Source organism: Erinaceus europaeus, chromosome 7 (assembly GCF_950295315.1).
Source record: "Erinaceus europaeus chromosome 7, mEriEur2.1, whole genome shotgun sequence".
Classification (NCBI taxonomy): Eukaryota; Metazoa; Chordata; class Mammalia; order Eulipotyphla; family Erinaceidae; genus Erinaceus; species Erinaceus europaeus.
In genome coordinates, this window is record NC_080168.1 from 118676336 (window position 1) to 118704266 (window position 27931).

At 37.6% G+C, this 27931-nt stretch overlaps 1 protein-coding gene across 1 annotated transcript in view; it reads right to left on the reverse strand.

Moving 5' to 3' along the window:
- Positions 1–6667: 6667 nt before the first annotated feature.
- Positions 6668–27931, reverse strand: part of RASSF9 (Ras association domain family member 9) — a 34458-nt gene continuing 13194 nt past the window's right edge. The window contains exon 2 of the mRNA XM_007516212.2: positions 6668–9073. Coding sequence (XP_007516274.2) covers positions 7813–9073 — 1261 coding nt within the window. The 3' untranslated portion in view covers positions 6668–7812. The remainder of the gene's footprint in view (positions 9074–27931) is intronic.

The window sequence follows — 27931 nt, forward strand, 5'->3', positions numbered from 1 at the left end:
TGATGCGCTTTTTAGACTAGGATGTCTTCCAGGGACTCATGATGCTACATGGTGAGGTCTGGATAATCTGGTTCAAGGTGAAAGAAGCAAAAACTACCTACCACTTTTCTCTCGATTTCCCCCTCCCCCATTGTTCTCTCTGAATATCTTAAGTTTGCTGTCTGCTTTCAGTTGTGTTTCGTAAGAGAGTGATTTGAATGACTGAATTTTTGTATGACATTGACTTAAAAAAAAAATGCTGGACGCAGCCATGGTTTCTAGAGACATCCAGAAACAATTAAAAAAAACTGTTTTTTCCTCTTTTGATTTTTTTTACATCTTGGTATAAATAAGAAATCATACGGTTTAATCCTGAAAACTGTATGAGTTATGGGTGGGGTAGATAGTGCAATGATTATGCTAATGATTCTTATGCCTGAGGCTTCTAACCATGGTTCTTCTATTGAGCTTATACTGTTTAAACAACCTTGAAATCATACTAGAAAGGACTTCCAAAATTATAAAGGCATTTAAACCAATTATAATGGAGTTATCAATTATAGTAAACTTCTAATCTGCTACAAGTTTTGCTTCACAAGTAAGTGAATTATAGCTGTCAAGTCTTCACATGAAAAAGCATCTGCTCAAATGTAATCCCTGGAAATCCATTTGGACCCCTGTTCTCTGACATCGCTAACAAGATGGCATGACTACAGCATACCCCCCCCCCCGAAACCAATGATGTGACCTGGCACGACCTGAAGAAACTGATTCACAGACTCCAAAGTTCACTCTCTACAGAAAAGTGGAATTATAGTGGTTGACCTTCCCCATCAAGGCAGACGTGCAGAGTTTCGTCAACTGGCATTTCATCAGTGGTCATCTGCTTTGGACTGACACTTCTATCAGACTTACTGGTATACCTCTTGGACACTTTACACTTTACATCAGTTTCCATTTACACTGCTGGGTTTCTCAAAGACTGACCGCAGCAGTCCATGGACTTTGCATCCAGCAGCCTTGGGATTCTATAGGCCACGCCCCCTCACCTGCAGGCCCTGTTCCCAGAGGCAGGAAACCCCCCTCCTTACTAGGTCCAGCCCCCAGAGGCAGGAAACACCCTTTGAGGCATGAAACGTCCCCAGAGGCAAAAGATGCCCCCAGAGGCAGGAAACACCCTTTCATCTGATAGGCCCTGTCCTTTGAGGCAGGAAATACCCCCTCAGGCCTCCCCTTGGCATCACACTGGTTCTCACTGCTCTCTTACTTGTTCCTCCATGTCTTGTGCCAGTTCTTTTGAAAATGTCTGTATGATATAGGTTTCTGTTAACCCCACACTCCTGATACTATGGCCATTAGGTAAAAAGAAAGGAAGAAATGTTGGTCTGCTTCTAAATTCTGCTTCTAAGACCCCTTCTGTTGCATTGATTGCTGCTGTGGTCTGTTTACATAATCATTGTTTTCATTGGTTTAATCCCCACTGGTTTGAGCGCTTTTTCCTTCTCCCCACCCCCTTTCCTACATACTTCCTCTTCCTGACACTTCCGCCTCAGGAGATATATATAGGACAGGATTATGATTAGATATAGCTAGCTTGCACTGCATTCCTCATCAGTAAAGATTGTTGAACTGCACCCCGCTCCTAATAAAGATTGAACTGCGTTCCCAGGTCAGCCATGAGTCCCTGGTCGCCTCTCTCACGCCAGTGAAGCTAGCCCAGCAACTGGCACCCCAAACTGGGACTAGCATTTTATTAGTAATTTAATTATAATTAACAAGATTATAGGGTAAGAGGAGTACAAATCCCTATAATTCCCATCACCAGAGTTCTATATCCCATCTCCTCCATTGGAAATTTCCCTGTTCTTTCTTTATTCCTCTAGAGTGTGGACCAAAATTCTTAATGAGGCAGAATGTGGAAAGTCTGGCTTAAGTAATTGTTCTTCCATTGAGTATGGTTATTTTTAGGTTGATCCATACCTCCAGCCTGTTTTTATCTTTCCATAGTGAGATAGGGCTCTGGGGAGGTGAGATTTCAGGACATGTTGGTGAGGTCGTCTGCTCAGGGAAGTCAGGATGGAAACATGGTAGCAAACTTTGTGGCTGAAAAGTGGTAAGATACAAAACAGAACAAATTGTTTAATAAGCAAGAACCTAACTGCAAGAGTAGAGCAGATGGTACTAAAGGTCTTTGTGTGGGAAGAAGCTAAGAAACCTAGTTTAGGTATATTCCAAGTGGCTCATGATTTCAGTAGTTTTTGCCTGAGCCCAATTGCTAACATGGAGGTGGGCTAAAAGTACTGTCTGGAAGGATGGCATCAGCAACCTTGATTTCATCCAAGTAGAAATTCTAGAATACTTGTACTGAGACAACTATCTCAACAATTGTCTCATTTAATTGGCAGTCTTTGGAGCACCAACATGTAATTAAGTTCAATAGTAAAGTGTATAGACCTTGAAGTTCACTTGGATTGGCTGACTCCCTGGAAAATGGGATGATGTTAATAGTAAAAAAAACCCCAAATTGTACTCATGCTTCATTCTTGTCTGTTGGCTCTATTGAAATATTTGCTGGATTAATAGACAATATAACAGGCTCATGTCATTGTGGCTTCTTTCCATTTGAAAGTAAATTATTTTCTCACAATAATTGAACTCCTATATTACAATGTTACTAACATAAGGGATAATAGTTGCCTCTGGGTCCTGTTTGGGGAGATGAGTGGAAGAGGAAAAGTGTTAATGAAGGGCATTTTTTTTCTTTGTTTCACTATGTGAGAGGTGCTGATGACAATCAGTAGTAGTGATTCTGAAACGCTAAATGTCCTATAGTTGAGAGGATCTATTATACACAATAGTGACTAAAATGTAAGTGAAACTATTTTGATATTATTGACATTACTTGGTATAGTTGAGGAACACAGCAGGCTAAGCTTTTTTCTCCTGCAACCTTTTAAGTTTATAATGAGACTAATGTTCCAATAGTTAAGTTTCATTACCTCATAAGATAGTGATTGTTTTTATAGTTTTGTCCAGTGAAAGTATTTTTCAGGTGTGTGTACACTGCCAAACCAATAGAATGATATAGAAAGAGCAGACATAAAACTCAGATATATATTAGAATTCAGTTTTCAAAAACAACCGTATTTGAAGGACAATAAGATAGCTCACCAGGATAGTTTGCCCACTTTGCCATACCCATGACCTAACTTTAAGCCCACTTCCCAACACATTGGAAGAGCTTTATTTCTGCAGACCTTTACTCACTCTATTTCTGTCTCTCACTTTCTATTTTAAAAAGTCAGCCCCCAAGCCTTAGCAATAGTGAAAACAAGTGGGGGGGGGGGGGAAGAGCTGGTATCTGAAAACAGTAAGTTATTTAGATGTGAGGTAAATAGTAACTATATAAATAATTATCTTCCTACTTTTTAAATATTTTATTTTATTTTAATGAAAAAGAAAGATACAGAAAGGCCAGAATATCACTCAGTTCTGGCTTATTGTGGTGCTGGGTATTGAACCTGGTACCTTGAAGCCACAGGCATGACACTCTTCCGTATCCATTATACTGTCTCCTCTAGCTTGTCTTTCTACTTTTAATCATTGGGAAAAATTAATTACATATAGCTCAAATATATATAAGAAAGCATACAAATATTAAGCAAGAGAAAAAAGAAAAGTAAAAACAGCATAGCCTGACATCTAGCTAAAGGTATTGTCTGAGGAGATGGTGTCTGAGTTGGAAATAGAAAGCTGATTAGGGAAGAGTGAAGCTCCCAAATATGGGGAAAGTATAAAAATATTGTAACTGTAAACCCCATCCATTTGATCTGAGGCCCAAATTCATCACAGGAGCCTGTGGTAACTTCTGCATCTCTGTACTTCTGAGCTTGCATTCTGTGGTCATGGCTAGGAACATTCTAGGCTGCTCTAATTTCAGGACCCGTCTTCCTCAAGTGGTAGAGTATGTTGACCCAATCTCCTTTCGGAGAATGGGGCTGTCCCTACCATTGTTGATCCACATTGAGGGCAGGGTCCAATAAGGGCCCACAAAGGGATCTATTATGTTGTTCCTGATGGGGATGACCAGTGACAGCAGAGACAGAGATGTTAGAGGTCTAGGTCTATCATGTCTGTGTGGGAACTGATCAGCCCTGACTTATAGTGATGTGGGGAAGGGGATTGATCCTGGGACTTTGAAGCCTCAGGCATGAGAGTCTCTTTGTATAACCATTATGTTATCTACTCCCACCCTAACACTTGGCTTTCTGTTGCACTATTTAGTGGATCCTTGTTGATTTTCCCTAATTTATTCCTGTCTGCTGTAACTACAAATTGCACATCATTTGTCACAATCACTTCATGGTCATTTGTAGAATAAGCAAAATTTCCCTTACTTTTCAAATCATTTATATATTACAGATAGTTAAAATTAAAGGCTTATTTTGAGAAATAAGGATAGTGGCAGTTACAACCGTGACAACTTACACTTGAATATTTGTAGCGTAGAATGGATTGTATTCCATACCCTTCTACAAAACCAGTCACCCAGTATAAAAGTGAGTCTTTTCCATGACGAATTAGAACAAGTAGGTCTAAAACCTAACAAGAAAGTTGTGTTAGGTGTTATTCTTTACATATTTGTATTGTGATAAAATAGTAACTGATTTAAAATGTTTGAATTTGCTCTGTAATTAATAATTATAATAATACTTTTTAAATATAGTCAACACACCCAGAAAGACAAACAATATTAAACAAAAGGGTATTCCTTTTATTATGCACAATTTGAAGAAAGTATTGATTGATATATGTATTTATGTTTGTAATATCAGGTTCATTAAGCAGGTAATGTGAAAAGGAATAACCTAATATATTTTAATATTTTATCTGTGTTAAAAGATACTCCTTTTTCACTCAAAAATATACTCTAAAGCCATCGTATTACTACTTTGAAAAAATGTAAAATGAAATTGCAGAAATATATATACATAATTGTAATATACAATGGATACATAAATAAATATAAAAATAAAGTTTTAATGTGTTATTGAATAGTTTCTACATAGTAGTAAAAGTTTCTACATACTAATTTATACTGAAAATAGGTATTCAAAAACATTTCATAGTTATTTGTATATCTAATACAAAGTCCAACTCTATAATCTTTTCCTCAGCATACAGTGTAGAGAAAATGTCATAACTTAATCAAGGTTAATTGTAGGTCTTTTAAAAAGACAATATTTACATTGCTTTAAATCACTAATACTATGATACATTAGTTTTTTTTTTTCACAACATGAAGATTTAGTGTCTCCCACAGAGAATTTGTAAGTAGAATTACTATTGATATTTTAAGTCTGCTGACATGTCTACTTATATACAAAATACATGAGCATCATTTACCATGTGTGTTTATCAGAATGACCTGTAAAAAGGTTACATCTTCTAAATGTTTTTCAGTTCAGCTGAAAAATTCAATAAGGGGAGAGGTTTCTTGCCTGAACTTCGACTAACAAGACAGATGACAAAAGTGAAAATATAAAAAGACAAATACATTGGGGATAGGAGAGGTGGATAAGAATAAATAAATACAAAATAAACTAGAGTATAAATTCTCTTCCATGAAATACACACCTGAACTATTTATGTTATTAGATATTACAAGTAGATGAGTAGAATAATAAATGTTTCATAAAAGTGATAGAATGATAAAAAAAAAACTGAAAATGAATAGTATTCTAGTAATAAAAGAGATGGAACTGGAAAAAAAAAAAACAAGTAGAATGCTTAATAAGGCACAGTCTGAAAATCTAGATCTTGTTAAAGGAAAATAATAAACCTTAGGTTGCTATTTCTAGCTGCATATAACAACTTCGCAGTTAACCTACAAGGTTACTGAAAATTTTATAAACTTATTCTAACGCTTCAGTGAAAATTTTAAATGTTTTGTTCATCACATTCTAGCTTTATAATTCTTATTTTCATAAACAATAGCTCAGTATCCAGAGATGAGGACAGTATATTTTAATATTTCTATTTCTATTATTAATATATTACTTTACGTAGAAATTCATCATGTTTGATGATTTTATACTATAATGAATCAAACGTACAGATATATTTGTACATCTAAAGAGCAAATGTAAATCACAAAATACATTTTAAAACTAGTGATAGTTGCATTCTGATAATATTTTGAACATTGTTTTCTAGCCATTTATAGACTTGGCCTATAGAATTCATCACTGTGCTTACCTGTATAATTGAAAAAGTTACTTCCAAGTTTCCAAAATGAAATTATTAGTCTCTTCCTGTTTCTTATCAGAATCTTTCTTGAATTCAGTTTATTAAATTCTATAACAGATAAACAATGTTCTTTTTTTCCCACTAGTAGTAATAGTCATCCAATGAGATTACTTTCCCATTAGGAAAGCACTGTTGGGACAATCAAAATAGCTCACTTGAATAATCCACATGTTTTGTCATATCCCAGACCCAGGTTCATGTCTGGTCCTCACTACTGAAGGGAATTTCAATGCTGTGCTGTCTCCCTCTTTTTATCTTTAGCTCCATCTTTGCCTCTTTCATTGTCCCTTTTTAAAAAATAAAAGAGCAGAATAAAGTAAAGGAGAATAAAAAGTTTTGTCCATGTGGGTTTCCATATGTATATTCAAAGACAAACTACTAATGCTTATGCCATCTAGAATTTTATTTTATCCAAAGGACACTAAGTTGCATTTGAACTTCTGTAGATGAGGTAAATAAGCCGAACTGTGCTCATGTAATTTGCTGTGTAAGAGACATCCACACCATACTCACTCAAAAAATGAGCCTGTGCAGATCACTGGTTTGATTAGAAGATATGCATTGTTAGAGAAAGTCCCTGCATATCACTTAATGACTTTAGACTTTAGAAAAAAACGCCGTTTTTATGTAATGCTGACCCTTCCTCATCAATCTCCCATCTTAGCCTCTGCCATTACTTTTACATCTCTCAGAAACAATTCTTCTACCCCTTGTCATCAAAGTCTGAAGAGGTAGAGGTTCATGAAGAGACAGAGATGGTGTACATTCTACCAAAATAATCAAAATGTGAATTACTACAGCTTAGTATAAAAGCCACATACTTTCAGACTTAAAAATCCAAATGTATATCGGAAAGAACAGTATTATATTGTAACTGTCTGTGCATCTGCTTTTATCTGTTTGTATAATATGAACATTCACTTTAAGTTAGTATAAATCATTTCTCATAGAAGCTATGGGAGGCTGTGATATATTATTCCCCACCATTGTATTTTTATATTATATATATTTACAAACTATCTGTGTTGCCATCTTAATAAATGGTTAAATCCTTGAATTTGTAATAACTAGGTCGCATTAGAAATCTTGAATCAGGGAGTCAGGCGGTAGCGCAGTGGGTTAAGCGCACATGGCGCAAAGCGTAAGGACTGGCATAAGGATCCCGGCTCTCCACCTGCAGGGGAGTCGCAAGTCTGCAGGTGTCTGGGTGCCCCCCTCCCCCGTCTTCCCCTCTGCTCTCCATTTCTGTCTGTCCATCTGTCCTGTCCAACAACAACAGCAGTAACAACAACAATAATAACTACTACAACAACAAAAATACAGCAAGGGCAACAAAAGGGAAAATAAATAAAAAAAATAATAAAAAAGGAAAGAAATCTTGAATCAAAAACTTACAAGTCATCTACTTACTATTGACTACTAGATATTTTAACATGAATTACATTTCTTTCAGGATGCATTATTTATGGCTTCTTATTAAGTTAAACAACTATGAAACTAAAGTAGATCTGAAAATCATTCAAATTATGTTGACAACAGCACCACTTCTCCTACATTTATTTCTGAGTCCTGACTGTGGTTGGAACTGATACCAGTATCTGAGTCCGTGTCATTTATATACACAGTGGATACTCTTTGAGTCAAGGGAGTGATTTCCTCATTGCTGTTGGAAACTTCAGGTTCCTTCCCGCTGTTTTCTTTCAGCTGGCATGCATCTTTGTTGCTAATATGAAGTGTGCTGAACTCCTTGGCTAAGAGTTCATATTCCTTCGCTTTCATCTGAAGCAATGAGTCACTATATTTAATCTCCTTCTGGATGCCGCTCAAATGAGAGTGGATTTTCAAGCCATCATTCATGCTTTTCTCCAAATCACACTTAACACTTTCTAAATGAGAGCTTTCAAGTTCACTTGTGGCTGCCCCTTCTGCATCTTCGTTGTTCTCAGTGCAAACACTTTTTACCTCTTCTTCTATTTCAGCAGAGAGCTTGTCAATGAGCATTCTATAATATGTTAGTCGTTCTTCCAGCTGTACAATCCCATCACTTTTACTGAGGTCCTCCAGAATCTGGCTTTCATCACACTGCAAATAGAGCTTTTGTTCAACTTCACTTAAACTGGGCATTAAGTAGGCATCCTGAACATAGTTTTCGCCATCATTTTCTACCCGGTCAAGGTGGAATTTAGCTTCACACTTTTCAATTTCCAGATCCAGTTCTTTCATTCTCTTGACTTGTTGGTGAATAGTATGATCCTGGGAAATAATCAGATGAACTAATGTTTCCATACTATCTCGATCATGGGAAACAGTGTCCTGCTTAATTTTAGCCAGTTTCCGGAACGTTTTTTTGACTATCCTCTTTTGTTTGTCTGGTGGTAACGTCTTCATATAATTTGCTGGGCTAAGCTCCCACAATCTTTCTGTGTTTTGCACCAGTTTGGCTTCTGCTGTCCTCCACAAAGGAACAGGAAGAAAGGCATCTGTTTTAACCAAAACAAACTGCATATTGGGCTGCTCATCTCCCCAAGCCTTCCAAAGCTTCAGGATTCGCGTCAGTGGAGGAAGAGCCCTTTCTGAGCCTCTCCACTTTTCTATGATGCAATAATCACTGGGCTTCCCGAGAAGAAATCGTTTCTCTCCAAATGTAGTCTCGTGTTCCTCAAGCAAAGCCTGGATGACATCAGCAGAAGTGGTGCGTTTCGTCAACCCACAAACAATTTTCTCTTCTTGGCAAACCCAAACCACAATTTCCTTCTCTTCTGAATCCATGTCTTTAGTTGGAGATCTAAAAGAAAAACAAAGCACATTATATTTCTGTCATCAGTTGTGTAAACTCAGAAAGGTGGTTTAAATTTAATACCCATTCTAGATTTTTACCCTTAGTGCAAGATGTTTTGAGGCTGAGACAACATATGAATCAGTTATGCTGCAAGGAAAAAATATATATTTTGAAGCTTTGAGAGCATTTCAGTAGACTTTTTATTCTTAGCATGTTACAGAAAGAACAAACAGTCATCAAAGACAAGCAAATTCACATTCTGCCTACAATTAGAAATGCAAGATTTAAGAAAATAACCAAAATGGAGGCCAAAAGCAAAAAAAGGAGGGGTTGAAAAAATAAAACTGATATTTCTGAAGTCTTAGGATTGGAGGGCCATAGAAGCATATATAGGAATTATGGGATGATATTGGTTGGGAAAAGTCCATTATTCAAAATGGTAATTTTTTTCATTTGGCAAAGTTTCACTATATACCAACCATGATAAGAGTGTTTGAAGATGCTAAAGATACAGACAAAAACAAGGAAGAAAAAAGAATCATATACTAATGTTTCAGGTATATCATTATATAATGGTAAATGCTAAGAAGAGAATTTAACAGGATAGGGCTAGGGAGTAAACATAATGGTTTCATAAACCACTTTAATGACTGAGGCTTTGAGGTCTCGGGTTCAATCCCCAGCATCACTTATTTTTTTTCTTGTTAGAGTATTTCTGTTATCCTGCTCTATTTCCAGGTTGAGAGACATATTAGTAGTTTTAGGTTTGTGACACAAAAAAAAAAGTCTACACATTCTTCAGTCAAGCTATAGCAGTGAAAGAGTGGACAAAAAAGATCAGGGGATCCTTTTGAGTAGCTGAATCATAATAATGATGATGATGGTATATATAGCAATACGCCAGCACTTCCATGACTCTAAAATTTAGTTGTGATCCCTGTTGTCATAGAACAGTGAAGTCGTTACATACTAATGGTTTGTCGGGGAGCTCTGCTAGTGTTTAGCTAATGTGGATAATATAACACTGATGGTATAATGCATAATCAGTTATTTTCACTTTGTATATAAGAAAACTGGTCCCTTCATTAGTAACTTCACAGTCTGACTATTTCCAAACCTTTATTTTAGTATTGTTTGTTTCTTTTTTTTTGTTTTTTTTAATATTTATTTTATTTATTCCCTTTTGTTGCCCTTGTTGTTTTATTGTTGTAGTTATTATTGTTGTTGTCGTTGTTGGATAGGATAGAGAGAAATGGAGAGAGGAGGGGAAGACAGAGAGGAGGAGAGAAAGATAGACACCTGCAGACCTGCTTCACCGCCTGTGAAGCGACTCCCCTGCAGGTGGGGAGCTGGGGTTCAAACCGGGATCCTTATGCCGGTCCTTGTGCTTTGCGCCACCTGCGCTTAACCCGCTGGGCTACAGCCCGACTCCCTGTTTGTTTCTTTAACTCTGCCCTAAATGTTTATTTTTCTTTGGATAGTTTGTTTTTTCTTAAAAATATTTTTATTAATTTATTTAATAAAAGAAATACAACAAGCAAGAGAGAGAGAGCTAGAGAAAGAAAGCAAGCGGAGCACTGCTCATCTCTGGCTGACAGTAGTGCTGAAGTGCTGAACCCCGAAACTTAGAAGCTCAGGCATGAAAATCTTTTGTATAACTTATGATACCTTCCGAGACCATGGTCAGTTATTTCTAAATATTTTTAGGAATTTTTACAACCACCATCAAACCAAATAATTATCAAATAAGTTCTGTCATTTGACTGAACATGTTTAAACATAATAACCATTCATTAGTGAACTTGGTTAATAAATCTTCCATACCTGATATTAGCTTCATCATGTTTAAGTTCTTCTTGCTGTCATGACTAGAAAAATGGAAAAAACATAACTGGGTTTCTACCCATTCATTTGACCAACATTGGTGAATAATTCCCTCAGTGGGTGGCACCTTCATAGAAGTGCAGGCAATATAGAGGCAGGTAGGATTTATGAATATTTCTGGCTTTCTGTGAGCAACAATGCTAAAATTGAGTTGGGGACAATTTAGTGTCCATTCTCACAATTTCTTATTAAATTAGTGGCTCATGAAATGATACCTGTATCATTCCATTAATGTTTTAAAAACATAGAAATAAATTACAAAATAAGTTATCAAATTTAGACCAATTTAAGCTTTTTAAACATTACTTATTAGAAGTACTTGTTTTTTTTTGGAGTCTCATTGATTTGATCTCCATACTCTGGTTTCTCTTCTTTTTAAAACAGGAAAGATATATATATATATATATATCTTCCTTGATCAGATACCTATGAAAACCTGATTTCCTGATGTAACTAAACTTTAACACTAGAACTGACACTAACTAGAGTGGTCCCTTCTGAACCTCTGGGCATTTACCTTCTGATAAATGTAATGTAATCACATCTATACAGAACAAAGGCTTGAAATACAATTGTAGACTAGATCAATCTAGATAAAGTGTTATGTTACATCATATAGTATAACAGACAATTCTTACTTATTGATTCAAATATAGAAATTGAGAAATAGGGAGTTGGGCTGTAACATAGAAGGCTAAGAGCAGGTGCCTCAAAGCACAAGGACCGGCGTAAGGATCCTGGTTCGAGCCCCGGCTCCCCACCTGTAGGGGAGTCGCTTCACAAGTGGTGAAGCAGGTCTGCAGGTGTCTATCTTTCTCTCCCTCTCTCTGTCTTCTCCCTCCTCTCTCCATTTCTCTCTGTCCTATCCAACGACAACAATAATAACTACAACAATAAAACAACAAGGGCAACAAAAGGGGAATAAATAAATAAAATAAAATATTAAAAAAAAGAAATTGAGAAATGTAGCCTCCAAACCTACATGCATTTTATGTCTGAGTTGTTTGTTTATTTTACTGTGTTTTTGTTTGTATGTATATGGGGGTTGGTAACATTGATATTAGATTTTAAACAACCCAGAGTACATGCCACAATCCGATGAAAGCTGAAATGCTGTATAAACTAAATTCATAAAATTCTATTTCTCAAGGGCTGGGTGGTAGTGCAACGGGTTAAACGCACATGGCGCCAAGCACAAAGACTGGCATAAGGATCTGGGTTCAAGCCCCTGGCTCCCCCAGGTGCAGGGGATGTCATTTCGTGGGCAGTGAAGCAGGTGTCTATGTTTCTTTCCCCCTCTGCCTTCCCATTCTCTCTCGATTTCTCTCTGTGCTGTCCAACAACAACAATAATAACAACAATAATGATAAACAACAAAGGAAACAAAAGGGAAAAAAATAGCCTCCAGGAGCAGTGGGTTCATAGTGCAGGCACTGAGCCCCAGCGATAACCCTAGAGGAAAAAAAATTCCATTTCTCAGTAATTAACTTTTTTTTTCTATTCTTAAAGATTTGTTTGTTTATACATTTTAGCCATAGGTGTAGAGACAGAGGCAGAGAGAGTGAAAGAGACTTTGGCACTGAAGCTTCCTTGAGAGCAGTGGGGGCTGGGTCCTACATATGGCAAAACAGTTAACTATAAAGATTTATTTATTTTGATTTTTTACATGTGAGAGAGTTACACATGCTGTGGAAAGAAAGAGAGAGGCAAGCCAGGGCACCACTCTTGTACATGTTGCGCCAGATTGAACTGGAAACCTCAGGTATGAATGTCCAATATTTTACCAGTCGGGCAATTTCTTCAGTTACTCAGTAATTCACTTTTCTTTTCTTTTCTTCTTTTATCCCATACCTTAATTCCATTTATAAATACGTTCATTGTTAGAGTATTACTATGCTTTTTTTCCTTTTCAATTTCCAATACTTTGTCCTTTTTCCAGTGATCTAGCACAAATTAAAACTGGTTTTCTACATATCTGAAATCTGTTGGCTGTTATTTACAAATTCTAAAAAGTTACTTGTGACTTTCATTTTAGATATTGTCTGGTTTGCAGCATCCTTGATTTTTTTTTCAAATTGTAGTTTCACAAGGAGAGAGAGAGAGAGAGAGAGAGAGAGAGAGAGGGAGATGGAGTACCACTCTAGTCCACTGTACCAATTACTGAATGGGGGTACATCAGGCATGAAAGTCCAGTGCCTTCATTTTTTTTTGTTGTGCTATTATTTTATGTATATTGGTGGTTGATATATATTTTTCCTATATTTCAGATGGGCCAGAGAACATACTGCAAACACATAAAGGCTGAAAACTTCTAGAACTTAAATTGACAACATCCCATATTTTAACAGTTTCACACCTACACAATTCCACCGCTCCTATTGAACTCATTTTTTTCCTCTTTTCCCACTTAAGGGAGAGACAGAGGACCAGAGATACCACGGCACCGTGACAACACTCATGAAGCATGGTGGCTGGGGGCTAGATCCTGGGTTATTTGTGGTAAGACGTGCATTTTACCTCCTAAGCCATCTCCCAACCATACAACATCTTGATTCAAAGAGCTCATATATATATGACAATAATCACTACCATCCCCATTATACAGATGAAGGGATTTAAATAAAGAAAGCAGAGTTTGCTTCAAGTCACAAAACTAGAAAGTAAATGTGTTTTACAACTCTGACTTTAGGCAACTCTGGTAGACTCTGGCTATAAAACTCATAAATTACAATAGGCAGAAATCTGTCAGATTATCAGCTATCAAATACTCCTCAATTTATAAAATTACATTTTCAAAGATTATTTGTTATATAAATCACTGGAAACTCCAACAAAAATGAATGCTCCACCTGGAACAGTCCATTAAAATCAGGGTTTGAATGCTTTTGGGCAAAGTAACATTTTTCTCCTTCAAGTCTGTCATCCTAACATTTGAGCATACAGTGGTATAATACAAAGTATTGAGAGAGTTCTATGAGTCTGTGTTATAGAGAGAATAAGGACAAAGGAATTGATGTTATTGTTCATAGGGATGGTGTTTACAGCATTATTAATTATGACACTAAGTTTCTCATGCAACTAGTTTGTCTTGTTGCTTAATGTGCTTCTGTTTAAAATTTATAATTACAGGGATCAGGGCCGGGCGGTAGCTTGTGCTTGACTCAAAGCACAAGTTCCGGCTTAAGGATCCCAGTTCAAGCTCAGGCTCCCCACCTGCGGGGGGGTGGCATGGGAGATCGCTTCACAGGTGGTGAAGTAGGTCTGCAGGTGTCTTTCTTTCCTCCTGTCTGTCTTCCCCTCCTCTCTCAATTTCTCTCTGTCCTACCCAACAATGATAAACAACAAGGGCAACAAAAGGGGAAAAAATGGCCTCCAGGAGCAGTGGATTTGTAGTGCAAGCACCGAGAGCCCCGTCAAGAACCCTGGAGACACACACACACACACACACACACACACACAATTACAAACTATAGAAAATTAATTTATAGAGAGAAAGGGAGAGAGAAACAGAGACACTTGCAGCACTACATAAGAGCTTGTAAAGCTATTCCCTACCCACTGCAGGAGGGGACTGGGGATTTGAAGCCAGAGCCTGAGTTTTTACTAAAAGTCAAAAGACAATGGGGGTGAAGTGGTGGCTTGAGGACAACACCTGGCTGACTCTACACAAGAAAAAAAAACACCTCGGGATTCCAAGTGAAAGCAGGATTTCCAGGATAGTAGGAAAGAAACCAGAGGAAAGGACAAAAAGGAACCACATGGAATATTATAAGTGATCTATAAATTGCAAAAGGATGCTGAAAAGGACAAAGGAATACGGAGTGGTGCCACCACATTCCAGATGCTACCATAACGCCAACCTGATGTCACTGGGCAGGCGACACCTCCCCAATGTATCCTGGAACCGCAACTCCCCAGAGCCCCACCCCACTAAGGAAAGATAGAAACAGGCTGGGGGTATGGATAGACCTGTTAACACCCAGGTCCAGCAGAGAAGTAATGACAGAAGCCAGATCTTCCACTTTCTGCACCCCATAAAGATCTATAGGAAACCTTACGGTGGAAGGGATGAAATATGGAACTCTGGTGGTAGGAACTGTATGGAACTGAACCCCTTATCCCACAATCTTGTCAGTCATTATTAAATTATTAATTTAAAAAAGTAAAAAAAAAGAAAATTCATTTATACAGAGAAGAAAATCTATAATGGTAGATTTCCATTTATATCTAATATTTTAATTTCTTCTCCAGATCATTAATATTAATTGTTTGTGAATATTTGCAAAAGTATATATGAGCCAATGAGCTAAAAAGGAAAGAAGGCAGGCAAGAACGGAGGACAAAGAAAGGAAGAAAGAAAGAAGTGAAGAAAGGAAATAAAAGAAGAGTGAAGGAGAATCACTGAAAGAAAGAAAGACTGGCAGATTGCTGCTACAAGTAGTGGAGTTCTCATGTAAGCACTGTGCCTGATGTGATAACTCTAATGAAATAAGTAAAGTTTATCAAATAAGAAAAGGAATAAGAGTTTTGAAAATTATGCATATGTACTTAGTGGGTTATTAGACAAAAATAGTTAAATTACTTTCATTATTTAGTGCAGAGAAGGGGGTGGTGATTTTAGTATTTATATTGAACTTGCCACAGTAGTTTATATTATTTTAAAAATATTTGCCATCATACCCTGGACCTCTAGGGTCTCAAACATGTAAGTCTAGTACACTATCTCCCCATTCCACAATATTTTTTCACCTGTTTCAACTAGCTATTTTTATATTTAAGTTTGCAGTATTATGACTGTTTATTTAAAAGAGGCATTCTGGGAGCTGGAGGATAGCACAGCAGGTTAAGCACACATGGCACAAAGCACAAGGGCAGGCATAAGGATCTGGGTTTCAGCCTCCAGCTCTCCACCTGCAGGGGGTCGCTTCGCAAGTGGTCTGCAGGTGTCTATCTTTCTCTCCTCCTTTCTGTCTTCCCCTCCTCTCTCGATTTCTCTTTGTCCTATCCAACAACAGCTATGACAACAATAACAACTACAACAAGGGCAACAAAATGGGGGAGAAAAAATAAATAATTCTTTAAAAATAATTATAAACGTTGCTCTAGAGATGACACATGGCATAGTGTGCGGCTACAGACAGACTATGACCCACATAGTCAACGACTGCCACCTCTCCAGATTCAAAGGAGGTCTCGAAACTTTACATCAGGCTCAACCTGACGCTGTTGACTGGCTTCGGAAGAAGGGCAAATGCTAGAAGAAGAAGAAGAAGAAGAAGAAGAAGAAGAAGAAGAAGAAGAAGAAGAGGAAGAGGAAGAGGAAGAGGAAGAGGAAGAAGAAGAAGAAGAAGAAGAAGAAGAAGAAGAAGAAGAAGAGAAGAAGAATAGTGTGGGAGCCTCAAGTTTGAGGTCGTGAGTTCAATCCCCAGCTCTGGTTCTCCCTTTCTCACAGGTGAATAAATAAATCTTTTCTAAAAAAACAAAAAAGTATTATTAATATGGTCTCACACATGAGAATGCTTTTAACCTTTCCCTGATTTTTTAAAAATATTTATTTATTCCCTTTTGTTATAGTTATTATTGTTGTTGTTACTGATGTCGTTGTTGGATAGGACAGAGAGAAATGGAGAGAGGAGGGGAAGGCAGAGAGGGGGAGAGAAAGATAGACACCTGCAGATCTGCTTCACCGCCTGTGAAGCGACTCCCCTGCAGGTGGAGGGATCCTTTACACTCGTCCTTGCGCTTTGCGCCACGTGCGCTTAACCCGCTGCGCTATCGCGGACTCCCTCCTTTCTCTGATTTATAATTATCTAATTCTGATTTTGATTGTACTTATGAGGTGTATTCCATGGAGGGAAATTTGATTATTTTTGACAACTCATCATTTAGATTTTGTCTTTTTATAAAATATATGTCAGAAAATTAATATCTATTTGTTCTTAATATTTATTTGTAGAACCAGCATCTTGGCCAGATGTGATTTCACAGCTTCAGACCACTCTTTCATTCAGATAGGCAGAGAGAGTGAAAAATATGACAGCACTAAGGCCACCACCAAAGTTACAGCACCTTCCATGTGATGTCAAGGTTCAAACTTGGACCACTCATATCAAGACACATGGCAGACAGGGAAGCCCCTTGAAAGTTCTCAACAACATCTACTTTCCTCACAGACACTTGCTCATATTTATGAAATGACACTGGCAATTTAATATGGAATTTTGTGTATTACTCTCCTGTCAACTAAGAAACTGAAAAGATTGCATTATTGATAGGTGTTTTTTTTTTTTCTCTTAGAGATTTCTTTATATTCATGGCAGAGAGAGACAGAGACCAATAGCAGAGCATTGCTCTGCTCTGGCATAAGTTGGTGCCAAGGGTTGGAGCAGGGAACCTCTGGGGAACTAGTCATGCAAGGCTAGTGCATTGTTTTCCCAAGTCTGATAATTAATTTTAAATACACAAAAAAGTACCTAATGTGAATTACAATGTGCTTGTAACTACAAGCACAATATCCATGCAATCAAATATTTCTTCAACAAATTTCCACTGGGTAACTTAAAAAACATTTTTTTAAACTTTATTTGGACAGAGATGGAAAAAAAATTGAGAGGGAAGGGGGTGATAGTTAGAGAGTCAGACACCTGAAGCATTGCTTCACCACTCATGAAGCTTCTCCCCTACAGGTGGAGAGCAGGGACTTGACCCTGGGGCCTTGTGCAATCTAATGTGTGCATTTAGCCAGGTGCACCACCATCCGGCCCCCTCCACTGGTAACTTAGCATACACAAAAAATTAAGAGATAAATCAGCTATTTAAATTTTGAAGTTTTACTAAAGCAAAATCTTTTCTTACTGGTTTGTTTGTTTTTGCCACCAGAGATTTTCTGGGGTTTCATGCCTGTGTGATCACACTGCTCCTCCTTTTTTTGTTTGTTTGTTTTTTAGTTAAATTGGAAGAATCAGAGAAGAAGAGACAGATAAGAAAAGAAACATCACAGTATTGATCCTCTAGTCAGGAATTTTCCTCTGTGCATGGTGCTCCGGTTCTTGAGCCCAAGTCCTTACACTTGCTAAAGTATTCATTCTACCAGGCGAGTTATCTTACAGCCTCATAAAAATAAAATTTTACAACCAGAGCATTATACATAAATATACATTTATATTCAGTGTGAAAGCTGAGAAAAACAAATATAAATGGATATGAGCTGGGCACCTCTATTTAGATGTCTAGAGGAAAAAGACAGAAGTCAGAGCAAAGGGAAATAATAGGCAATGTTTATAGTCCCCATTAAATTTTAACAGAAATTTTATGTATGTAAATTATCAGGAGAAATACTTCCTATTGAGCCTATTCTCTCTTCTAGTTTTTCATAACAAGAGTGCCACTCAGTTCTAAGGTGGTACTGAGGATTGAAGGAGGTACCTCAGTGCCCCAGGCATGAGTCTTTTGCATAACCACTATGCTATTTCCCTTTGAATCCTACTTTCAAAGCACTACAGAAGCTTTTGGAGGCTTGAACCTGGTCTTTGAGTGTTGCAATGTGTGCTCTACTCGGTGTACCACTGCCCAGCCACTAACAACATTTTCTTTTCCATTACAAAATCTTATTTGAGTGGTCTGGGATATTAGATAGAGGGTAAAGCATTAGGGCTCTCAAGCATGAGGACCCAAGTTTCATCTCCAGCAGTGCATGTACTAGAGTTCTTTTTCTGGTTCTTTTTCTCCCCTCCTATCTCTCTCCTTAGTAAATAAATCAAACCTTTTAAAAATAGCTTTTAAACATCTTGCTGTTAAATATGAGGGGGTGAAAAAACTATGGAAGTGGAAGTGAGGAGAAGAACTCTCACAAGGAACAAGAACCAGTCTACTTAGCCCTTTAGCTTACAGCTCCTTACCGGTATATCTATCTTAGACGGACAGAGGCATACCATTCATTAAAGAATAAAGATGGGTAAAAGTCGCATACTTATATGATTAGGTTCCACATAAGAACTACTAAATTGAGAATTATGTTTACATAGTGCTGTAGCAACTGTAAGATTTATATATTCATTCATTTATTTATTGATTTATGTGATACCTTCCACATGCAAGATTCCACTGCTTAGGAGTCAACATTTTGTTTTCATTCTGTTTCTTTTTAAATTTATTTTTAGAACCAGAAGACAAAACTTGTCCACTGCCCTCAGAGTTCCCTTGATGGAATCCTTGAAGCTCTTATGTGGTGTAGGGGGTTCACATACACACATTCCTCTGGTATGATAAATCATGCACTTGACTGGGTGAACTCTCTCCCGGTCTGGAGTTACGAACTTTAAAATGCTGAGAATATGTTAAATTATTAGTTTGCACACTATACTGAGTAGCATTCCCCCCTCCAATAAAAACAACTGCAATGGTAGTTTAATAAGCTAGTTAATTTCACAGGTACTTAAAAATAATAAGGTGACAAGAAAAATAAAGGAGTGTGTGTGTACGTGTGAAAAGGTATACTAGATAAAAATAGGTTACAGTTACTGCATGCTTAGTATGTGCCAGGTATTGTTCTAAGAGCTTTATACACACTGACTTATTGACTTTTCCTCACACTATTGTCAGATAGGCTCTGTTGTTAAATTCAGTATACAGATTGGGAAACTGAAGCCTAAGAGATTATGGTCTTAATAATGCACTTAACTTATACATGGGAAATGTATATTTGGATAATTAAATTAGAACTCAAACAGATGACTGATTGACACTCTCTTAAGTCTAGCATAGTTCTGAAAATAATTCTTTTTTTTTTTATTGTTCTTCTGTTGTTGTTTAACAAAACATAAGGAAAGGGAGGTGATTCATCTGTAGAGAACATGAGGCCCTTGGTTAAATGCCTGGCACCACATGAAAGGGTAGAGAAGTTTCCTCTCTCCCTCTCCTTCTCCTTCTCCCTCACTTTCCCTCTTAATTAAAAAAAAAAAAAATCAAATCTTGAAAAAGACCAAGACGTCAAGACTAAGTCAGGTGCATGAAACTGAGAAAAAAAACAAACTCATGACGTCATGAAACGAGAGTATGTACCACATCCTTCTTTTTGTTGTTGTCACTGCAGCTTTATCACTCCAGACTGCCTTTTCCAGATAGAAAGCTTGGGGAGGAGGTAAGACAGCACCCAAGCTCACCAGATATCCTGAAGGCCAAGCTCAAGCCTCATGGCCTAGCAGGTAACTATGGATACTTTGATGCCCATGTATAATCCATGCCCACAGGATTGTATCTCAGTGAAATAATCTTTGACTTCTTCTTGAAGACTTGTCATTACAGAGATTCCTAATTATTTTACCAATTGCACTGTGGTAAAATGGAAGTAATCAGATACACTTAGATTTTATTACTAACATTTCCATGTACAGAAAAAATGTTTATATTTATCATAATTTTAACAAATTAAGAAAATTTAAAATCAACATTCATACTACACCTAGTGGTAACATTTTATTACCCTACTATAGTACTTTTATATAATTTTTTATATTTATTTCCTCTTTTGTTGCCCTTGCTGTTTTTTTTTTATTGTAGTTATTATTGCTGTTGTTACAGATGTCGTAGTTGGATAGGACAGAGAGAAATGGAGAGAGGAGGGGAAGACAGAGGAGGAGAGATAGATACACCTGCAGACCTGCTTCACCACCTGTGAAGCAACGCCCCTGGAGGTGGAGAGCCGGGGGCTCCAACTAGGATCCTTAAGCCGGTCCTTGCGCTTGGTGCCACATGCGCTTAACCCGTTGCGCTACCGCCCGACTCCCTATATACGTTTGTTTTTACAGAATAGTATTAAGACACTTAATGAATGCTTACTATGTACTATTCCCAATTAAAAATTCTGTTCATTCTAACAAATTTAATCTCCATCCCAGATTAAGGAGAAAGATATTTCAATTATCTCCTTCTAAATAGTGTATAGTGTAAGAAACAATGTTATCTCCCCCCCCTTACTGTACTTTATTTATTTATTTTATAGGGAAAACCTAAATTAAGGAAGGGAAAGACCAAGAAAGGCACCTGCAGCACTGCTTCACCATTTATGAAGCTTCTTCCCCTGCAGGTGGGTGTTGGGGACATGAACATGGGTATGTGTGCTTTGTAATGTGTGCCATCAATCAACTGCTCCGCTACTCCACCCCTAGGCTCTATTTTCTTTAAATGTAAGCACTAACTCTTCCCATGATATTATTTAAGCATCCTATTCTATGTAGACTGTCGCTTATTTCTAAGTTCTCTAGACATACTTACACATATATCTAGGTATTGATGACTTCAGCAAAATACCATCCAAGTCACAGGGTTTGTAATCAATCTCCCCCCCTATTTTTTGTTGCCCTTCTATTTATTGTCATTGTTGTCGTTGCTGTTGTTGGACAGGACAGAGAAATCGAGAAGAGAGGAAAACGGGGAGAGAAAGATAGACACTTATAGACCTGTTTTACCACTTGTGAAATGACCCCTTGAAGGTGGGGAGCCAGGAGCTCGAACCTGGATCCTTACGCCAATCTTTGTGCCGGTCCTTGGCTTCACGCCATGTGTGCTCAACCCGCTGCACTACTGCCCTGCCCCCTGTAGTCAATCTTAAATAAGACAATATATGTTGAGTATTTCGTCCAGCTAGCATGTGGCAGTTGCTAGTTCATGCTCTTGATCTTTTTAAGACCAAAAGAAAGAAAACAAGAATGTAGTTATATAAACATCATTAAGATAGGGAGTCGAGTGGGTAGCGAAGTGGGTTAAGCGCAGGTGGTTCAAAGAGCAAGGACCCGCGGAAGAATCCCGGTTCAAGCCTCCGGTTCCCCACCTGCAGGGGAGTCACATCACAAGCGGTGTAACAGGTCTGCAGGTGTCGGTATTTCTCTCCCCCTGTCTTCCCCTCCTCTCTCCATTTCTGTCTGTCCTATCCAATAACAACAATAATAACTACAACAATGAAACAAGGGCAACAAAAGGGAATAAATAAATATATATTAAAAAAAGAAAGATAGGGCCAGATAGTGGCACATCTTAAACCCACGTAGTACTGTGCACAAGGACCTGGTTCAAGCCCCCACTTCACACCTGCAGCAAGGACTTCACAAGCTGTGAAGAAGATCTGCAGGTCTCTCTCTCTGTCTCTTTTTCTGTCTCTCATCTTTATCTCCCCTTCCCTCTCTCAATTACTTTCTGTCCTATCGAATCAAATAGGAAGAAAAAAAAAAGAAAATGACCACTGGGAGCAATGAATTGGCAGTGCTGTCAGGGAACCCCAGTGATAAGCCTGGTGGCAAAAAAAAAAAAAAAAAAAAAAAGAAAGAAAGAAGAATTAGGATACTGAGCTTTTTGTTGAATTACCTCTTTGTAGGTCCTCACAGAGCCTATAAAAACAGAAGTCGGCATATACATGTGGAGCAGGTAGCAGTCCACCAATAGATTATTTTCTCAACATTTACTGCAAAGACACTATGTTTGGTTGTCAGTTGTTAAAGACTGATTTTGAAAAGTAACTTGGTGATAAGTATTCCTGTAATTCATAATGAGGTGTATCGTCCAGCTTCTTTAAGGTATTGTAAGATGTGCAAGAACACATGTCAACGAGTAGCCAGGTGAGCAATAAGTTTATGACTTATTCTAGTTGTAAAGAGTATGTTTCCCACTTACTCATCCTTTCAAAAATCTACTGACTTTTTAAATTCATTTTGTTTGTTTTGGAAATTTTCTATGGCTTTAAATTAATCACTTCAGGAAAATCAAAGGCAAATATGCTACTGGACTGATATTTAGGCCTTCTATTCCAAATACTTCATCTTTGTATATTGAATATTTGAAACTGAAGAACTTTGGGTGAATAGCAGAAGCAGGAAAGCTATTCAGAACACCCCCCCACACACTTTTTTCCTGAAAAGGTCACAAAACCTTCGCTTGAGAAAAACTATTGTAATACAGAGAGAAGGAGCTACCTTGTTTCTAAAGTCAAAGGGCGAAGAAGAATCTGAACAAACAGGCCTTGCTAAGTGTCTCAGGTTTACTATCCTTACCTCATGCTCTTTGATCTCTCTAGCTTCTCAGGCAGTCAGACCCAGCATAAAATTATTCAGGCTTCATGCTTTCTTTGGGTCTTCATTTCCATGAAAGGCTCATTTGCCCTGTAAGTGTGTGTGTGTGTGTGTGTGTGTGTGTGTGTGTGTTCTCCTGTTAATCCTTCTTTGTCAGTTTAATTTTAGGCCTAGTCAGAGACTTTCAGAGGACAAGGAAAATAGTTTCCTCTTCTATGCTATACATGAAACATGGTCATCTTTTGATTGTTTTTAAAAGGCAAACACATACACACGAATTTAAGTAAAATTTCAATTATTGAGATAGACAAGTGATATGAAGGTTTTTGTCCCACAAGTTAACTTTGATTATTTTACACAGAATGCCCTCTAAAGTAACATTTGTGGAGAGACAGTGCTGCAGCCCAGGGAAGAGATAATCACAGAAACTTTTAGTCATAAACAATATAGATCCTCACTTAGGTTGTGAGGAAAATTAGATTTGTTTTATTTTTTCCTTTAAGCTTTGTTTGTTTGTTTGTTTACCAGAGCACTGCTCAGCTCTGGTTTATGGTGGTGCAGGGGATTGAACCTGGGACTTTGGAGCCTCAGGCATGGGAGTCTGTTTGCATAACTATTATGCTATCTACCCCTGCCCTTCCTTTATGATTTTATCTGAGAGGGGGGCGCAGGAAAGGATGAAGGAAGGGAAGGAGGGAGAAAGAGAGAAGGAGAGAGAGGAAGAGAGAAAGAAAGAGAGAGAGAGAGAGAGAGAACACTAGAGCTTCATTCTGGTATATACAGGGCCAAGGATAGAACCCAAATTGGCAAATCCTGCACTCTCACTAAGCCACAACCGCAACTTCAGAATTGTTTTTATAAACAAAACGTGAGAAGTATTTTTATCAAATAGTTTTCATATAACATTGGAGTTGCTCATAAAAATACTCATTCTCTAAAAAAAATTTGGAGAATCAAGAATAAAAAGGAACAATTACAGTAAACACTGGTTTTCTCTGAATATATATTCATAAGATATATTGCTAGTTTTGGTCTACTAGGATCCATTTAATTTTCTTGGGAGGAATAATAAAAGCCAATCATGCATAAGAAGAAAAAGCCTAGGCATTCCATAACCATGGGTTAGTAGCTATAGCAAATAATTCCCATAAGCAGAAAAAGGAAGGGAATGTGTAAAGAATGTGCACTGGAGACTACTGTGGGTTAAGTAAACTAAGCTCCACGTTCAGATTCCGGAAATTGATTATTATCAAAATGTAAATATTTAACGAGTAGTATTTACCAGGCGAACAACTGAGAAAATATCTAATCTCATTGGGAATACTGGAGCTTACATCTACTCCAGTGTTACCTGTGCTTGGAAAATATCCAAAGGAAAAAAAAATCCATATCGACTTCAACTTTATAGAGAAATGTTTCATAACAACAAAGCATATTTATTAAAGGAAAGCGGCCTAGCCTGAATATTTAGTTTAATGATAGCTGTAGTTATGTTGGCGATTAGTATTCATTTTCCTTTTGGCAGCTAAGTCCATAATTGGTTTTGCTTTCTTAGTGCAAGTCATTTCCTAATGATGGTGATTTTCAGCTTGTAACTGCCTGCAGCCACCTACTCTTTCCTCTCTAATGTATTCATCCTGAGACATGCTGGCAAATTTGAATGGCACTAGAAATATGTAATAATTCTATTTATTTCGCAGACAGGTTGACATCACAAAAGATGTTCCCTAATCACTGACTTCCATTTTTGAAACAAACTCTAAAAACTACAATGGAGAGTAACCTCCAACTGGAAGCATTATCTACAAGAACGAGTTCTTCATATTAGTTACAAATAAACTACCTTTATAGCAATGACAAATTAATAAGCAGTAGATACAAGAATATGCAGAGGCCTGTCATAGCATCCTGTCACACAGAAAAGTAGATACTTTAAAATATTTATTTACCAGGTGAAGAACTAAGAAACTATCTAATCTCACTGAGAATTCTAGAGCTTACATCCATCCCAGTGTTATGTAAGAGGAAACCACTAGTAATCTCATGTACTATATGCCTGTCGTATGCTTTACATTGGTTTGTTCTAGCCCTCCCCCTCCAAGAGAATTGGATCAGTCCAGTTAATTTCGCGGGTCCGCTTGGCCCTGCCCCAAGGAACCCCGAGAGAGAGGGTTCCTGAGTTTGAGAGTTTCAGAGTTACAGAGTAAGAGAGAGTTCCACAGTGGAAGAGTTCCAGAGTGACAGGGTTCCTGAGTTCGAGAGAGTGCTTGTGCCGCCACAAAGAGACAGCAGAGTTCTGTTTGGTGATTAGTTTGTCTTAGTTTATGAATCCTTGTTCGTGAATAAAGAAATACAGCTTCCCTGCCCAGCCGTTGTCTCCGTGTCTCTGTTACCCGCCGTGAAGCCAACCCGCCCGGCCAGAGCCTACGGAAATTTTAACATCATATGCCCATTTTCCTTCCAGAATTATTAAATTCTATAGCATATTGTGATAATATTGCCTTTACCTTCTTTCGGACTTTACTCAGTGATGTAACCCTTCTTAAGCTCTCTTGATTTTCTACTTCTTACTCTAGACTATCCATCTATACTGTCACAGGATGACAATTTTTTTTTTTTTTGGAACACATATTCACCTCAACTATCATTCCTTTATTCTTTTATAAACACTCCAACAGCAACCCCCACTCTTCTTAGTTGACCACTTTCCAGTAATTGCTACAACAAATCACTGAGTGACAGAGTGTTGTTTTCTTTTCTTTCTTTCTTTCTTTTTTTTTTTTTTTTTGATTAGGCTTCTCAAAAATTTCCAAATTTCCAAGTCAAACTGTCCGTTTTTTCAGAACTAGTCGTAAAATGTGTCATGACCTTTTCCTGCCATTTTTTGCAGCAATCTGTTCTTTGACTTCTATGATTTCACATTCAAGTGTGTTTACTTCTTTACTTTCCTAGCTTCTCCTAAGTTCCTGTCTGATTTTTCCTTTGCAGAAGCAGTTCATGTAGGTGTCTTGCAAGGATGACCATAGGTCTTTTGCAGATCCTTGTCTTAAGAGATGAAACCCATTTCCTTCCCTTTGAATAGATCTTAGGACTTATTATGGCCAATAAAATGTGGTAGGTAGGTACTATGTGATGCTATTTGTGAAGTGTAGGCTTCACAAAGCCTTGGAGATTTTTGCTCTCTTTGTCTTGGAATGTTGATATTTGATGAAAGGGCCTGAGATGAAAGACCGCATGGAGAGACAGACTGTCACCTCAGTTGCCCCATCTAAACCTAACCCAGGGCATAGATGGAACCAGCAGAAGGCTGACTTCAGTTTACTCTTCAGAGTGTTGTTTTCAGCAACTAATTTTAGGATAAATTATTATGCAATTATGTGATAACTGATACAATTGGCACACCCAGGTTTCTGTCAGCGAGTTCTTTTGGTACTATATATAGTCTTTAATGTGACTAACCTATCATCTACAGTTTTATCAATCAATTATATAATGACATAGTGGGCTTTTGAGTAACATAAGTCTCTCTCTCTCTCCTTTTGTCATCATGGGAGCTCCATCACTTCAGACTGACTTTAAAAAAAAAAAAAAGAGAGAGAGAGAGAGAGGCAGAGAAGTGTAGGGAGAGAAAGACAGCATAGCACTGAAACATCCTGCAGTGCATGATGACTGGGTTCAAACCCAGGCCCTGTGCATGGCCAAGCAAGCAGAGAGTCCAAGAAATCTGTTGGGTTGTCAGAAGTCATACAGAATGAGCTATTTATGCTTTGAAAAACATAAAAAAAAATATGTGGTGGCTTTTCTGACAGCCCAGTATTTTTGCCATCCTCAGTTGTTTTTTTATGATATTGATAAAGACAATTTGTTGTCAAAGTCTAGTGAAAGAACAATATTGAAAGAGGACTATGTTATATAGCATTTCACTTAAAACAGCCATTTCCAGAAACTACCAATGGCTATAGGTTTCACTATAGTTCTCAGCCCTATTTACTTTATCCTTATTCACTTGGCCCTAACTCCCAATTTCCCTTTTTTTTTTAAATTTCATCTTAACATTTATATTTATATAGCATATAGGTATCACAGTCTTTACTCCTGGAAAATGATTCATCATATTCTCTTCTCATGTCTCCACCTATTCCAACTCTTGATTTCTCATGTTACTGAGTAAGTAAACATTAGCCTCCCATCCTTCAGTGCCCTCTCTATACTGACATCTGGAAGTGTTTCTATTCTACCTGTCTCATCATCCCTTATTAACCAGTCACTATGTCTGTCTTACTCTCTTTTATTTTTATTATTATTTTATGGGGAGGTTGGCTTATTCATTTTCATATATGTCTGTTAGACATGCACTCATACTGCCACAACTATTGATATAATCCAGACAGCTTTCAATTTTATAATAGATTACTAAAGTAATCTATTTACATATTGTATTATTATGAACTCTTGCCCATTTCACACTTGGGTTTCATAATATTGCCATATTCTTTATTCAAACTGAGAATCTAGTTGTGTACCTTTGTTGATTGCAAACTTTACATGGTCCCCAAATCCTTCATCTTAAGTCTTTTTTATTTTTTTTATTTTTTACTTCTCTTTTGATTTTCCCTTATGGCATTCTCATCTCATCTCATCTCATCTCATCTCATCTCATCTCATCTCATCTCATCTCATCTATCTTCTCTTTTCCTCTCCTGCCTGATCCTACAATTCCTTCTATGACCTGATTTCAACAAGTCAGAGTCAATTACAATTTTATGCACACTGAGCTGGTCAGATCTGTGACAGATCTACGAGAGGACAAAGTGAATGCCAAATGTGTCAAACTATGGCTTATTCCACTAGAGTGACTTGCACCTGCCTTTCTTTCATTCTCTCTCTCTTCCTCTCTCTCTCTCTCTCTCTCTCTCTCTCT